This window comes from Physeter macrocephalus, chromosome 18 (assembly GCF_002837175.3).
Source record: "Physeter macrocephalus isolate SW-GA chromosome 18, ASM283717v5, whole genome shotgun sequence".
Classification (NCBI taxonomy): domain Eukaryota; kingdom Metazoa; phylum Chordata; class Mammalia; order Artiodactyla; family Physeteridae; genus Physeter; species Physeter macrocephalus.
In genome coordinates, this window is record NC_041231.1 from 6,825,934 (window position 1) to 6,840,918 (window position 14,985).

At 64.0% G+C, this 14,985-nt stretch overlaps 1 protein-coding gene across 6 annotated transcripts in view; it reads right to left on the reverse strand.

Annotated features, from left to right (window-relative positions):
- Positions 1 to 14,985, reverse strand: part of IQSEC1 (IQ motif and Sec7 domain ArfGEF 1) — a 68,628-nt gene that overhangs the window by 32,817 nt on the left and 20,826 nt on the right. For all 6 annotated transcript variants that reach the window (XM_055079528.1, XM_055079527.1, XM_028478949.2 and 3 more), the window contains exons 2-3: positions 9,144 to 9,435; positions 3,412 to 4,631 (exon numbers count right to left, since the gene is read on the reverse strand). In XM_055079528.1, the coding sequence (XP_054935503.1) occupies positions 3,412 to 4,631; positions 9,144 to 9,435 (1,512 nt within the window). The remainder of the gene's footprint in view (positions 1 to 3,411; positions 4,632 to 9,143; positions 9,436 to 14,985) is intronic.

The window sequence follows — 14,985 nt, forward strand, 5'->3', positions numbered from 1 at the left end:
ACGAGGAGGACGAGGAGGACAAGGAGGACGAGGAGGAGGAGGAAGAGGAGGAGGAGGAGGAGGAAGAGGAGGAAGAGGAGGAAGAGGAGGAGGAGGGGGAGGAGGAGGAGGAGGACAAGGAGGAGGAGGAGACCGAGGAGGGCCGGAGCTTGTAGCCGCACGACCTCCCAACATCTGCCCCGCACGCCACTCGGAGGAGCCAGCCTGCCACCTGCCCCTCTCTGCGTGCGAGACCCGCGTCCTCCAACGGCAGGCTCTGCAGCTGGGGGACCATGCTGGACCCGCACTGCAGGGACGCAGCCGCCCAGCACGTGTGGCCGGTGACCGCGTGCACTGCGGCTTGCCGCCGGGGGAGCTGGACGGACTGTAGTTACCTTCAATCTGAACTTAAACGCCACCTGTGGCTGGACCTCACCTCTGTCCCTCGACTTGTAAAGGGGCGAGGTCCCCCAAGCTCAAGGGGCTCCAGTGCAAAGTCCACCAGGGGTTTTCATGGTCTTAACGAGCTGACTCTGCAACCACGTGGAGGAGTAACTACCAACGAGAGCCAAGACCACTTTTCAAAAGAACAAAAGAGTGGTTTCTGTCCTAAAGAAAACACGTAAAACTGAAAGTCTGATGTTGGCAAAGGAACACACAGAGCCTCTACCCACTGGGGTGGAGCGTCGCAAGGATCTTTATTCTGTTCAGGGCTGAGTCCAGGCCCCCTACACAGGGCCTGGCATGCAGCAGGTGTTCAATAAATATTTGCCAAGTGAACGAAAGGAGCCAAGCACAGGCCCTGTTCACGTAGGAATTAGATGGGATTTCAAGGCAACAGAGAAAGGACAGACTACTCAATACACAGTCTGCAGACAACCAGCTAATTTACCAAGAACTATAAAAACTACACCCCTCACCTTGTACCGTTCTCCAAACCAAACGCCAGGTTAAAGTCCTAAAGGATATAAAACAAAACTAAGAAAGTCCGGAAGAAAATATTTTAAAACTATATTATGACCTGGGGTGGAGACTTTTAAAATAAAACATAAAAAAAAACACAAAGTAATAAACAAAGAGAACACTGATCAATTGACTACATATATACAAATACTGAATCATTACATTGTGTGCCTGAAACTATGTTACATGTCAATTCCACCTCGATAAAAAAATGCAAAAAAAATTAGTAACTTCTGTTAGACCAACAAAGCATACACAAAGTTAAAAGATATATAATTAAAAACCACTGAACTGTACACTTTATAAGGATGAATTTTATGGCCTATGAATTCTATTTCAGAAGTTTAAAAAAAAAAAAGAAGGCCACTGACAGGAAGAAAATATTTGTAATTACAAAGGATTAGTATCCACAATATATAAAGAACCATTAGTAAATCAAAACGAGAAATAACAGAAAAATGGGCAAAAAATAGGAACAGGCATCCTGGAGAAGAAAAAACCCAAATGGCCGAAAGACACACATATGGATGCTGCATCTGAGAAGCAGGCAGAGAAATCCAAATTGAAGCAATAGAGACACTATTTCTACGCTTTGACTGGGGTGGGAGACAAGGCTGAGTGCTGTCCAGCGTGTGGGGAAACGGGCCCTCCAGGTCCAGCTGCAGGCTCGACTTCAATGGACAACAGGCCCGCGTGAGCCCCAAACACCGCCTCCTCCAGCTATCCCCTCCCCCAGAGACTCGGGAGTGTGTGGGAGGGGCAGGCCCACGGTCACTGTCGTGTGGTTGGTGACCGTGAAAACACGGGAGCGAGCGGCCAGACCCCCCTGGACAGCCGCACGTGGACCCCACGTAGCAGCACAGAGACCAGGGGGCCCACGGCACCAATGGGAACGGCCACCAACAGCAAACCACGTGGCAGCATCACAGGGGGGCAGCGCGTGCGGCCTGGGCCTGGGTAGCGTCAACCGGGGCCACGGGGACAGCAGAGAGGCTCGGGCCCGGCTCGCCACACGTCTGGCGCTGCCGAGCAGCCTATACACCCGCCCAGCTCCAACTCACGCTCCGCGAGGCGGACACTACTGGGCTCAGCGCCGCCACGCAGACGAAGCCGCCGTGGCGGAGACCGAGCTGCGCAGGGACACACAGACAGAAAGCGCAAGGACTGGGGGCTGCACCCAGGCGGCCTGGCCTGCAGCTGCGCTCTGGACCACACATGCACAGAAACCCTAGCTGGAAGGCTTTCAGCTTCTACGCAGAGTGGAGAGTGTGTTCATGCGTTACAGGTGTAACTAAAAACGAACAGAGCCAGAAAGAATCTACGGAGACCAAGGCTGCTCGGGTGAGGGATGCAGCTTTTTCCGCCCGCCACCCGTCCACCCAGCCGGGACTCCCACGTCAGGACACAACGTCTGCCAGAGACGAGGGGACCTTGGGCACTGGGGGAGCCCCCAGGTCATGCCAGCCTCCCCCAAGAGGGTCCGAGATGGTCCGGGCACTGGCTGTGCCTGGAAGCGGGGGAGGGCAGGCTTTCGGGACCGACCTCAGGATGGCCTTGGCAGCTCATGACCTCCCCGTTCAGCGCGCTGTTCTGGCCACGGACTGCGTGGCAGTGGGACTGGTCCTCACACGCAGACAGAGTCTCAGGAGAGCACCCCTGGCAGATGTGACGGGTCCAAGACTCTTAGTCCTTAGCTGATCGAGGACCAATGACCCCCAGCCCCCAGCGGCTCCTGTGGGACTGCACAGGTTCCCCCATACCCGCCCTTCGGGACAGTTCTCTCTGAGTCCCCCAGCCGGCGCTGCCAGTTGCACCAGGGATGGCTCAGAAGTGCCCCCAAGACCGTCCACCCCCGTCTAGCAGAGGAAGCGGGGAGCAGGGAAGCACAGTGGACAGGTGTCAGTAGCCACCAAGCAGGCTGGCCACATTCCCTCCACGTCCCCCTCCCTGGAGGAGCCGGCGCCAGGCCGGCGTCTGGTGACCCTAAATCCAGAGGCCCTGTGGATGGAGGTGAGGAGAAATCCGAGGTTTAACAGCCAGAGCCGCCAGCGTCCCCTCCGAGGGGATGCTCAGCCCGCCTGCACTTCCACTTGCTATTTTCAGCTGTGCTAAGAATAGCGGGCTTTAAATACCAGCCTCCTGCCCCAGACCTGCTCTCAAGGCTGCCCCGACGGCGCGGTGCCAGAACGCAGCGTGGTGGCCACGCCACGGACCCAACGTACCGTCTCCCAGAGGGCGTACGGCCTACCAGCGCCCTGCTCCCGGGTGCGGGCCCGAGTCCAGGCTGCACAGACACGGGCACGGACCTGCACCCGGCCCGCCCCTGCTCAAAGACCCCCGTGCCCGCACCACCCAGGGCCGGACGCTGGGGCCGGTGCGGTGCAGCAAGCGCCACACCATGCGCCCCCCCGACCCCCAGCCCGGAGCCGCCCCTCATCCCGCCCGGGCCGCCAGCGGCCGGGGACTCACTTGTTGAAGAGGTTGAGGCCGATGCGGTAGTGCCGCCGGCGGATGATGTCGTTGCTGAAGGCGGGCGAGTCCCAGCTGTTGCGGGTCTCCTTGTGGTAGGTCTGCTTGCTGAGCGTCTGCTCGCGCAGGCTGTCGCGGGACGAAGACTCGGAGCTGCAGTTGACGGTGTCGTTGGAGTTGGACGTGCTGTTCAGGCTGTCGTTGTCCCCGTCCGAGTAGTCCGACTCGGACTTGCTCTGCCTGTTGGCCGAGCCATTGATGGCCAGGTGGCCATCCAGGGGCCTGGGCGCCCGGGCCCGCGGCTCCGGCTCCTCCCGGGGGAGGCCCCTGGGGGGCCCCTGGGGGCCGTGCTTGGGGCTGCCCTGCAGCCCGCCCAGGCCGCGCTCGTAGGCGCCCTGCCTCTTAAGCGAGCTGCGGTCCGAGCGGTCGCTGAGGTCCAGAGAGCTGTCGCTGGGCGGCTCGATGGTGAGGAGCGGGAGGTGCTCCCCGCGCAGCCGCGGCTCCTGTGGCTCCAGCGAGGGCGTGCCCCCCTTGTCGTCCTTGTGGGCCCAGCAGTCCTGGGCAGCACCCCCGGGCCGCAGCCGCAGGTCGGACTCGGCGCTGGACGGCCGGCGGCCCGCCTGCCTCGGGGGCAGGGGTGGCGACAGCTCCTCCTCGTCGATGTACAGGGTGACGTCGCTGTACGAGGCGGTCATCTCGTCCAGCTGGCGGTGCTCGGCGCCGCGCAGGGCCGGCGAGGGCTCGGCGTCCCGGGTCCGCCCCACGTCGGGCGCCGGTGCCCCCTCGGGGTGCAAGCTGCGGCAGTTGAGCGCGTCGTCGATGGACTCGGCCAGCGACTTCACCTGCCGTGAGAAGGCGTCCTCCAGCTCCGTGATGGCGTCCGCGAAGTCGCCGGCCGGGGCAGGGGCCTGGAGGGCAGGCGGCGGGCCCAGGTCTCCGCACTCGGCCGGCACCAGGGCCTCCGGCGGGGCACCCTTGTCGGTCAGTGAGACCTGCTTGCCCTCGAAGTAGGAGCTGTGCACCTTCTCGGGCCCCTCGAAGGAGAACTGCATCCTCATGTTGGACAGCACGATGCGGCGCGACATGCGGTTCTCGGACATGGAGCTGCGCAACCGCTCGAAGTTCTTGTTCATCTGGTACTGGCGGAAGGCTGTCTGGATGGTGCGGGCCGCATGGCGGGTCACGAGGCGGCCCCCATACTTCCGTTCTAGCATCTCCACCTGCGGGGGAAGGAGAGGAGCGTGAGGACGGCCCAGGAGGCCCAGCACGGCCCAGGGGTCAGACCCAGTTAAAGCAAGTGTTCCCTGCAGGACTTCTCAGAACCTTAAAGGGTGGTGGTCTCCCCAAGTTCTCTGGCCACGGTAGCCTTCGGCCCTGGCGTACCTGGGGCGTGCAGCTGAATGAGACTTGGAGGTGGTGGAAGAGGCACAGGCAGCCCCTCCAGAGAGAAGCCCGCGGCAGGTGCAGGTTAAGAGACCGTCCCGAGGGGCTGCGCTGGCGGTCCAGTGGTTAAGGATCCGCCTCCCGATGCGGGGGACGCGGGTTCGATCCCTGGTCGGGGAACTGAGATCCCACACGCCGCAGGGCAATGAAGCCCACGCGCCGCAGCTACTGAGCCCGCACGCCACAGCTAGAGAGAAGCCCACGCGCCGCAACGCGGAGCCTGTGCGCTGCAGCAGACGATCCCGCACGCCGCAAAGAAGATCCCACGTAATGCAACTAAGACCCAACGCAGCCAAAAAAAAAAAAAAGCGAGAGACGGGCCCGAGACCCGAGCAGGCCCTGGGCGCTCAGCACTGTCTGCAGGCCTCCAGCCTCGCTTCCGCCTGCAGCACTGCCCGAGGGCCTGGGTCTAGCCCTGGCCCTGCCCTTGGCAGTGGAGTGACTCTGAGAAGCCCTGGACCCTGCGGTTGCTCAGTCCCATCCGACGGACCTCGCGGGGCAGCGGTGGGCACAGGTGAGACAGGCCCTCGGCACATGCCAGCACGGGGCTGAGGAGGTGCCGGACCCTCAGCCGCACTCCTCGGAGGTGTAGCCGGTTTGTGGGGGCCCCAAGTCCCCTCCCTGACAGATGGGGAGACTGAGGCCCAGAGAAGAGGCCCAGCACAGCCCCGGAGGCCCCCAGACGCAGAGCAGGCTCTGTGAGCCTGGCGATGGGGCCGGGCTGCAGGCAGGCAGGGGCGCTGGGCCTCACGTGTGCCACGTGGGCCCGCGAAGTCCTAGGCTCAGGCCGGCCGAGGACCATGGACGGCCCCCGAGAGCCGCTCGCCGTGCCTGCTTCCCGAGCGAGGCCAGAGCCGACCTGCGGAACGCGGGAAAGCCCAGGATAAGGAGCAGGCTGGTCGGCCAAGCCGAGCCCTTGGGCGCCGGGCAGAGTGGCCCCTGGTGTGGGTGGAAAGGCCTCAGGTCCCCGGGAGCGCTCACATCCCGAGGGGGCGCAGCACCGCTGTCTGCTCCACGCCGGCGGCGGGGGGACAAGGTCCCCACCCGCGAGAGGCCAAGTCCACCCAGAACAGAGGCACACGCGTCACCGAGCAAAGCCCAGGCGGTGGCTGAGGGGGGCACAGGGCTGCTCAGAGCCGCCTGAGGGTGGGCGGGAAGGGGGAGGGGGCTCCGAGCCTCACTCAGGACTCAGGGTGGGTCCTGGTCTCCCTGAGGGATGCCAGCCCCCCAACCCCGACACAGACGTGCAGCTCTCCGGGGCCCACAGGAGCGGGAGTGGCGGGCCCCTCGCACGAGAGGAGTTGGGGGGCGGGGTGAGGATCAAAACGACTTTTCAAAGCCCGGCCCTGGAGTCAGCCAGGGCGGGTCTGTTTTTCCTCTCGCCCTGAAGTCACTGAACGGCATCCAAAGAGATGACCTCACTTCCGCAGCGTCTGTTTTCTGGGTTTGCAGTGGAGCTCTGACAGCCCACGGCGCCGACCAAGGGCCCACGGCGCCGACCAAGGGCCCACGGCTGAGCTCTGGGAAGCCCTCTCCTCTCTGCCCTCCAAGGCCTGGGTTCCGGGCCCCGCGGGTGGGGAGGAGGAGGGGCACCGCACAGGTCAGAGTGCGCTCCACGGCCCCTCCTCTCCTTCTGACCCTGGATCTCACGAACCCAGGAGCGGCACTCCTGGCCTGAGACCGGCCCCCAAATCTGGGTGGGGACAGGAGGGACTTCGGGAAGGCAGACGGGGGCTCTGCTGCGTCGTCGTCAAAGCCCCCTCAGCCCCTCCGACCGGCCCCCCCGCAGGGGACACACAGATCCAGGCCCGCTCTTGCTCAGCTCCCGGGCCCACCGTGGTCATTCATTCTTCCTTCCGGGCCAGAACCAAGCCAAGGCCCAGTCTGAACGCTAACTGGGGGTGCAGGGCAGGGACCCCAACCCGTCTGTGCTCACCTGCTGGGCGTCAGCCTCACCTGGCACAGCGTCTGGTCTGCAGAGGGACCCCCGGAAGCCCCCCCACCCCCTGTAGAGGGGGACAGAGGCTCTGACAGGTGACGGGACGAGGAGCTGAGAGGCTCAGCCTCCCACAAGGCAGAACTGCCACCCTTGCCAACTCAGGCCTCCCGCTCAGACAGGAAACTGCCAGGAGGTGCGGAGGCCGAGGGCCAGCGGACACCACACGACCTCGCACTGGGCTCCTTCCACTAAAATGGGGCTTTGCGTCACCCAGACTCTACCCCCTCGTGGAACCGGGCCCCCTACCTTCATCTGGAAATTCCTGCGTCATCTGTCCTGTTCCTGTTTTCACCTTGACTGCCAGGAGGCTCAGCAGAGAGTCGAATGCTCGGTGGCCCTCAGCATCACCTCCCCACCCCTCCCCTCTTCCCGGCCATGCTTTCCGCCAAGTGGTTCTGCCTCTGGCCTTCGTGCCTGCTGTTACCTCTTCCTGCAAGACCCCGTCCTCAAACACCCAGTCTGATACCACCTTGGAGAGGTCCCCCACACCTCATCCAAGCTGTCTCCTCCACAGGCGCTCGACTCCTCTCCCCTCCCTCTTCATCCCCGGAGTTTGTATCACGCTCCGGAATTAACCTGTGTCTTTACTGTTAACCTGTCTCTGGACCACAGCGTCTGCTTGAGGGCTGGGGCCGCACCCTGTCCCCTGGTGACTCCGCGGCGCCCAGCACGGGGTCTGGCACACAGAGGGCATCAGGCTAACGTGCGAGGGATGAAAACGGACAGCTGTGGCCGCATTAAGGCTGCAGGAAGCATATGATTACCTCCACAGGCCTCTCTGAAGTTTTAACCTTTCCCACTTCTATTTTAATGGTCCTGCTGCAGACGTTTGTTACTATAAACTGTTTTTAATCCACTTTGGATATGGGCAAAACCGATAAATGGAACAGAGGCCCCTGCCGTGGGCCTGGCCACGAGGCCAAGCGCCACGAGGCCAGGGGTCTATTTGCTCCCAAATATTTGCCTGACAGGGATCATCTGCTTCAGGCTCTGGCCACTTGCGGGCCCCACCCCCCGTCAGTCCCAACTGACAGGCAGACGAGGCAGGGCTGTCCCAGGTTTCAGGGCAGCACCGAGCACAGGGAGAGGGGCCGGTGCGGCCTGTGCTGGGGGGAGACCCGCCCTGGGGAGTACCCACACCGCACCGCTCCCCGCAGAAGTCTGGGGCTACACCAGGCCCAGACCTCTGCTCCGAAAGAGACAAACAGTTAGAGGGGGTAGCAAACAGAGGGGCCAGGCCAGGGTAGGTGTGGGAGGTGAGAGGGCAAGGCGACTTCTGCAGCCTGGTGTCTGAGGCGCTGCCGGGCGGGTCCTGCAGCCGGGCCGGGCCAGAGGCAGCCGCCCGGGCTCACAAGGAGACTGCCCACAGCTCAGTGCACAGCAGCTGGGGACAGCGACAGGCAGGCCGGCCCTGCACGCCGGCACAGCTGCTTCTGGAAGCCCGGGGGTGCTCCTGAAGCCTGGAGCTTTCTGTGAGCGCTTCCCACAAGAATTCTCGGTAAAGTGCCTACTATGTGCCTGCACTCGGAGGGGCTGGGGGTGAGAAGCCTCTCCCCTCATGAGCTCTCCCTCCCTCTGACCCCACCTGCCACCCAACCGGGACCCTCCCCTCCCTCCCATCAACCCAAGACGCCAAGCAGGCAGGCCACGCGTGCCCGTCGCTCTGTGCACACGTGCCAGCCCCACAGAGGGTCTGGGCCAAGGCCCCGGGGAGGAAGGGCAACCTGCAAGGAGGCGATCTCCCCCAGGGCACGGGGCTGTACACTGAGGGGTGGAATGAACAGCCTGGCCTCACTGGCTGGGGACGGGCTCGCTGTTCGGTTCAGAGCACGTGCTCTTTCTGTGGTGAGCTGACCGCCCCCACCCCGAGGGCCCCTCCTGCAGGCCTCCCAAGGTTCAGCTCTCTCCTGGATCCCAGGACCTCAACGGCTGCCACGGAACCCACGCGCACTGGCGGCACCAGGTCCTGACCCCCAGCGTGGGCCCCGGGGCCCAGCGAGGAGGGCTGTGAACCGGGCAGAGGCCGAAGCCGGACAGGAACGCCCCACATCGGCTCCTTCCCTCGGAGCCCTCCGCGCCTCGCGAGGAGCCAGCCCTGGCTGGGGCTGAGGCAGAGGCCACTTCCGCGGGGAGCGGCCCCTGCCTTGGCGCGGCCGTGGAGCACACGGGGCCCCCCGCGGCCCTGGGCGGCCCCAGCGAAGGGCCGCGTCGTCCGAGGCCGCGCAGGCACCGCAGCCTCCCCCAGCCCCCAACGCCTCTCCCCGCGTGGCCCGCGCGGCCGGCTGCCTACCTGCTTGTCCTGCAGGTCGGAGGAGAGCTCATAGCTCTCGGAGAGGGACCGTGAGCGCTTGATGGCCTCCTCCTCGGCCTGCTTGCGCAGGATGGAGGTCGAGTGCTGCAGCTTGGGCCTCCGCGTGCGCTGCTGCCCGGGCGGCCCCGCGTACAGCCCATAGGCGCCCCCTGGCGTGTGCTCGGAGTGGGCCGGGCCCAGGCCGGAGCCGGGCGCCGAGGGGCCCTGGTGGTAGGCGGAGGGGCTGTCCAGCGACGTGCCAGTCTCGCTGCTGGGGGCCTCGCCCTCGACACTGCAGAGAGAGGACGGGCCTCCGGTGAGCGGGAAACCAGAGCCCAGGGCCCCGCAGGCGTCCCCCCGCCCTCCTACAGGTGGGGTCCCCAGGGGAGGCCGAGGGCCGTGACCCTCCCCTCCTCCCCTTGCGGTGATTCCACTTTCTCTGTACAGCTCGCCCCTCCTCACAGCCAGCACCCCTCCCTGAAGGACCCTGTTCACTGCGAGTCTCCCACGGGAAGGCCGGCCCCGTGGGTGCACTGACGAGCCCAGGACCTCGAGCGGGCCGGCCCAGAGCAGGCGCCTAGGGACGTTCGCTGACGGACAGCGGGTCCCATCCCCTCCGCTCCCTCACTCCCCCTGCCTGGTTTAAGTAAAGCACTCTTTTTTTTTTAAACGGTAACTAACAAGATGACTCTTCAGTGCATACCTACGGGGGAGTCAGGCGCGGTGCCGGCGCTCGCTATGGGCTGAGCGGGCCCCTCCCCACCAACACGTGCACACCTCAAGCCCTAAGAGCCAGCACCTCAGAACGTGTCTGCGTTTGCAGCTCGTCTTTAAGGAGGTAACTGAGGTAAAATGAGGTCACGAGGGTCCTAATCAAACCGACCGGTGTCCCCGAAGGCGAGATTAGGACACACACACACAGAGGGCGGACCCTGTGAGGATGCGGGGCGAAGAGGGCCCTCTACACGCCAAGGAGGGGCCTCAGGAGGAGCCACCCTGCCCACACCTCCTCTCGGCCTCCAGCCTCCCATCGTGAGGCATCAACGCCTGCTGTTCAAGCCACCCCATCTGCGCTGCTGGTTACAGCCAGCTTGGAGACAAACCCAGAGCTGTGTACACGTTTTCTCTAAATCTTAAAGCCAGCCTCCCTCCAGAGGACAGATTATTAACCCCTTTTCCAGGTGAGGAGACTGAGGCCCACACAGCACAGGCCTTGTCCGAGGTTGCACAGGTAGAACGTAGGTGAGTCGGGATTAAAGCCCAACACGGGGGGCTCCCCTCCACCCCACCGCCCTCGTCCCAGGCCTGTGCAGATCCCTCAACCTTCCAAGTGCCCGGTGGGGGGACAGAGGGGTGGCTTACTCACCCCAAACTCATGACCTTAGAAGACTTGGGACACAGAGAGAAGCGAGAAACGTGCAACGGAGTTTCTGGCAGCTTCTGGCCCCTGCCACTCCCCGGTCCATCGGATCCCTGGGGCCAGGGTGGGGTCCCTCTGGAAGTGGCCCAGCGGAGGGAAGGGCTCACAGACCCCGTGAGCTACAGTCCGTCCTCCAGAGTCCCGCCTTCAGAACAGTGGGAACGCCCTGCATCCAGCAGCCTCTGTGACCGGCCCGCCTGCCCAGCTCCGCTCACACTGTCCCCACGGGTCCAGGGCCAGCAGAGCCACCTGCCCAGCGTGTAACATGCCTCCTAGGGAGGGGGCATGGGCACGGAGGCCCTGGAGCCAGCACGCCCCAGCCCACCTGGCTGTAAAGTCCAGCACGTGCTGCCCGGCGGGCCGTCTAAGAAGGGTGCGGGCCTTCCGCTCTGGCCCGCGGGGACACACAGAGGGTCTCCTGCAGCAGAGGACATCCCAGCCGGCGCCCAGGGGCTGGGGTGTGACGAGGCTCCTTCCGCGGGAAGAGTCCTGGCTGCCTGGCCTCAATGCGGCTTTGAGTCAAGGGCTCACGCTCATTGCAAGGCCTGGCCCCTGTCCGTGACCCAGGTGGGCCGCTCTCGGTGCCTCAGGCCCACCACCACTCGAGACCCTCCTGCCGTCCGTGGTCACCCGGCAGCAGCTTCCTCGGGGCCTCGTGGGCCTGTGTGGGGTGGCGGACGGGGACAGGGACGGGCAGCACCGCAGACTCTCCCGTTCTCCTGATAAAGCCCACCACCCGGGACGGACAGCTGGAGGGGAGAGTGAAGGAGCCCGTGGGCCCCAGAGGCGAAGGACGCCCCGGAGGTGCCCGCGGCCGACCGGAGCCCCCGCCTGTGCCACGCCTCCCCTGGAAGCACTTCTGTCGGAGCCTCTTCTGTCTTTCCCAGCAAGAGGGTGACAGCAAACAGAACCACGTCCTTGAGGAGAAGCAGCCGGGGCTCAGCTCGCCAGGATTTTAAATTGCCTCTGAGCCCTGAGTCTGCAGAGGCCGCGGAGACGGCGCGGGGTCCGTGCGGTTCCGAGCGGGAAGCCCCTCCGTGCCACACGGGCCCCTCCCGCTGGGGGCCTGGGCTCTCCCCCAGCGCCCGACGCCCCCCGACAAAGGGGGTGTTCACCCTCACGGGGAAGGGGCTTGGCCCCTTCCCCCTACCCCGCCCGCGCTCTCCTGATGGCGGAGCGAGGTGAACAGGTGTCAACAGGTGAAAGGCCGTTCCCCTATCCCCCCGCAGTGGGCGGGGCAGGGCCGGTCTGGGGCCGAGGCAGCTGAGGGAGGACGGGCAGGGGACTGCGCCCGACCCACGGCCGTGCTCTGCCCTGCGGAGGGGCCGGGCCTGGCCGTCCGGCCGAGCTCATGGACAGGACATCTGTGTGGAGTCCCTCCGTGTGGAGGCTGGGCCCCAGCAGGAGGGGTGCATCGGATGGGGATGGAGGTGCCTGGGGGGACGCAAGGGCTTTCTGGGGCTGCGCCAGCCCGGGGTTCCCGCTCTGCCCAGGACCTGGCTCCCGACGGTCTCGAGCCAGCAGGTTCCAGAAGGTGCCTGGCGGGGAGGGCCGGGCCTCCTTCCAGGCCAAGAGCAGGGGTTGACAGTCACCTGCAGCCTCCTCTCCCGTGAGCCCGACCTTCGAAACACCCCTACCTGCCCACCTGTCAGCAGGTGTTCCAGGCCACCGCCACCGCGGCTCGCCGGATGATCACTCAGGCCCCGGCCTCGCTTCCCCCCACGGCGGTCAGAGCAACCCTGACCAAACGGGAGCCACATCGAGCGCCTCCCTGCCCCCCGTCACACTGGGAAGACACCGCCCTTCCTGCAGTGCCCTTCAGGCCGGACCCCGGCTGACTGCGCTTGGGCCCCTCTTCCCGTTGCTCTTTCTATTCCAGCCTCACTGGCTTCCTTCCTCTCTCCTCCAAGGGGCCAGGCAGGCCTCAGGGCCTTTGCCCTGGCTGCTCCGTCTGCCTGGAACGCTGTTCGCCGGATCTCAGCACGCACCACACCTTCACCTCCCTTGGGTCTCGACTCGGTGCCACCTTCCAACGAGGCCCCCGCTACTCGCCCGAGTTAAAACCACGCCGCCCTCTCCTCAGCATCCTTAGTCCCACACTCAGCGGTCTGCCCACCAGCACGCTGTATGGTGTGATGTATTCTCCCTGTCTTTCCTTTGCCGTCTGCCCCCCACATCAGTATCTGAGCCCTGTGAGGACGTGGGTCATTTTTCCGCACTGCTGGCTGATGTTCCCCAAGTGCTGACACGTGTGCCAGACTAACAGGGCCCAGTGACACCTGCCGAGTGAGTGCAGGCACTTCCCAGGCCAGCCACCTGCCGGTCCCGGGATGCGGCTTCTTACGTCACCCCCCCCGGCACACCCCACCTGCCCCAAACCTAAACGGTGACGGTCGCCCGTCACCACGCAGTGACGGAGCCAGAGCCCTGAGCTGAGTCACCAAGTCAGCCCCTCCCCGACGGCCAAACCCCGCCCCCGGGGACAGATGGAGCGGGGCCCCACCCCATCCCACCTGTCCCCAAGTCCCGCCGAATCCGCGCGAATGGGGTCCCTTGAGCTGTGCGGTGCGGCAGCCCTTGCACTCCCCGAATCAAAACCTCCGACCGTCCCGACAAGAAATGGCCGGGCCACCCTACTGCAGCCAGCATGACTCACTGTCCTCCAAGAAGTGAGTGGACGGAAGCGAGCGGAGCACGTGGCGTCAGAACCCGTCCTGAGCCAGAGAACATCACTCCTTCGTGGTCCCAGACGCAAGCGACGCAGTATTAGACACCGAGAGAGTCTCCTTAACCAGAGCCAACCCCTGGTGAACACAGGGACAAGGTGGGACGTGAAAACGCCTGGTGATGACAAGCTCGGGAAGCAAGAGATGCTCTCAGGACACGCTGCTCTGAATTCTTCAGGGCAGCAGCCAGCCCTGGTCATCGACCTTCAGGCCTGCAGATGCTTGACCTGAACCCATGGAGACGTTCACCCGCACCCTGGAGCTCAGGGCTCGAAGCCCCTCTGTCCTGGTTAGCTCTCGCCTCTTCCCCCGGCTCCTTCCTGGGGGAGAAGGGACTGCCCCCTGAGCAGAACAGGCCCCCCACAGCAGGATGCCCGCCGCAGGCTGCCCCAGGGACACAGATCTCTGGCCCGGCCCCTCGCCCGCCCCGCACGCCTCTACCGCGCTCCACAGACGGGAGCTCCACCCCTCGCCACCCAGGTCCTCCTTCTCTCTCGGGGAAGCTTCTCCCAAAGCCTGTGTCCATCAGCCAGGAGCGGACACCCCCGAGCCGGTCCTCAGCTGCACCCTGGGATCCGCGATCATGTGCAAATCTAAGAATGGGCAGGCCCCGGCCCACGTCCCTGCCATTCCCCGACAGTTTAGAGTTTCTGGGACGTTCCATGACAGTTCAGGCTGGTGCCAGCACTCTGAGAAAATGCTCCTGATGCAGCAATCCCTCTTCTGGGGATTCACGCAAAGGAAATAAGACCAAAAATACGCAAAGAGACGAGTACAAGGAATTCCACCGCGGCGTTGTTTCTAATTATAAAAACTTGGAAACAATCTAAATGCTTGTCAACAAGGGATTGATTTAAATTAATTATACAACAATATACTGGAAACAATGTCAAGATGGGGGAAGGTTTAGCCTGATGGCTGTTCTTATGAAAAAGTCTGGGGGACCTTTTTGGCTGACATGAGTTTCATCCAAGCCGAGAAGCCAGTCACTAACAAGAACGAGTAAAAAGCCAGAAGCAGACCCAGCCCTACCGTCCATTACAAGTATCGGATCGTAGCGGAAGACCGTCTGAGCCCCAGATGGGTTCCTAAGCCTGGGCGCTTTGGCTCCCACCTTCTTCCGCCGGCCCAGGGCAGACATCGCTAATCCATCACAGACTCCCTTCTGCACGTCTGCCAGCACCGCGCACCACACGACCATGATGGACGCCAGCTGGGGGCGAGAGGGGCCCCGCCTGCCAACCCCAATTACAGCACAAGGCGACCTCCCACCCAGGGCTGAGACCGCGTAGCCAGGAGAACAGCGGCCAGAGGGGCTATGCGGCCTGCGGTCAAGCCTCTGATGGGCGGACAGGCAGAGGACAGAGCAGACCCTGCTGCAGACAGAACCCTGACCAGCATCGCCCTGCTCGAGAAAAAAGGCTCTCACGTGGGCAGGGCCGCTCGGGGGGTGATGAGCTCCCTTTCACTGGGGGCGTGCCAGCCGCGGCAGGTCAGACACCTGTCAGAGGCGTGGCTGAAGGACTCCTGCACTGGCCAGAAGCTGCCACCCATCTGCACCCCAATGCCCCTTCCCTTGCATTTCTTGGCCTCTGAGGCCACACCCAGGTATCAGTTCAAGTCCCACTTCCTCTACAAGGCCACCCCTGCCTGCTGCGGCCCCCCACTCCCGCACTCCCGGTCACCGTGGAGATCA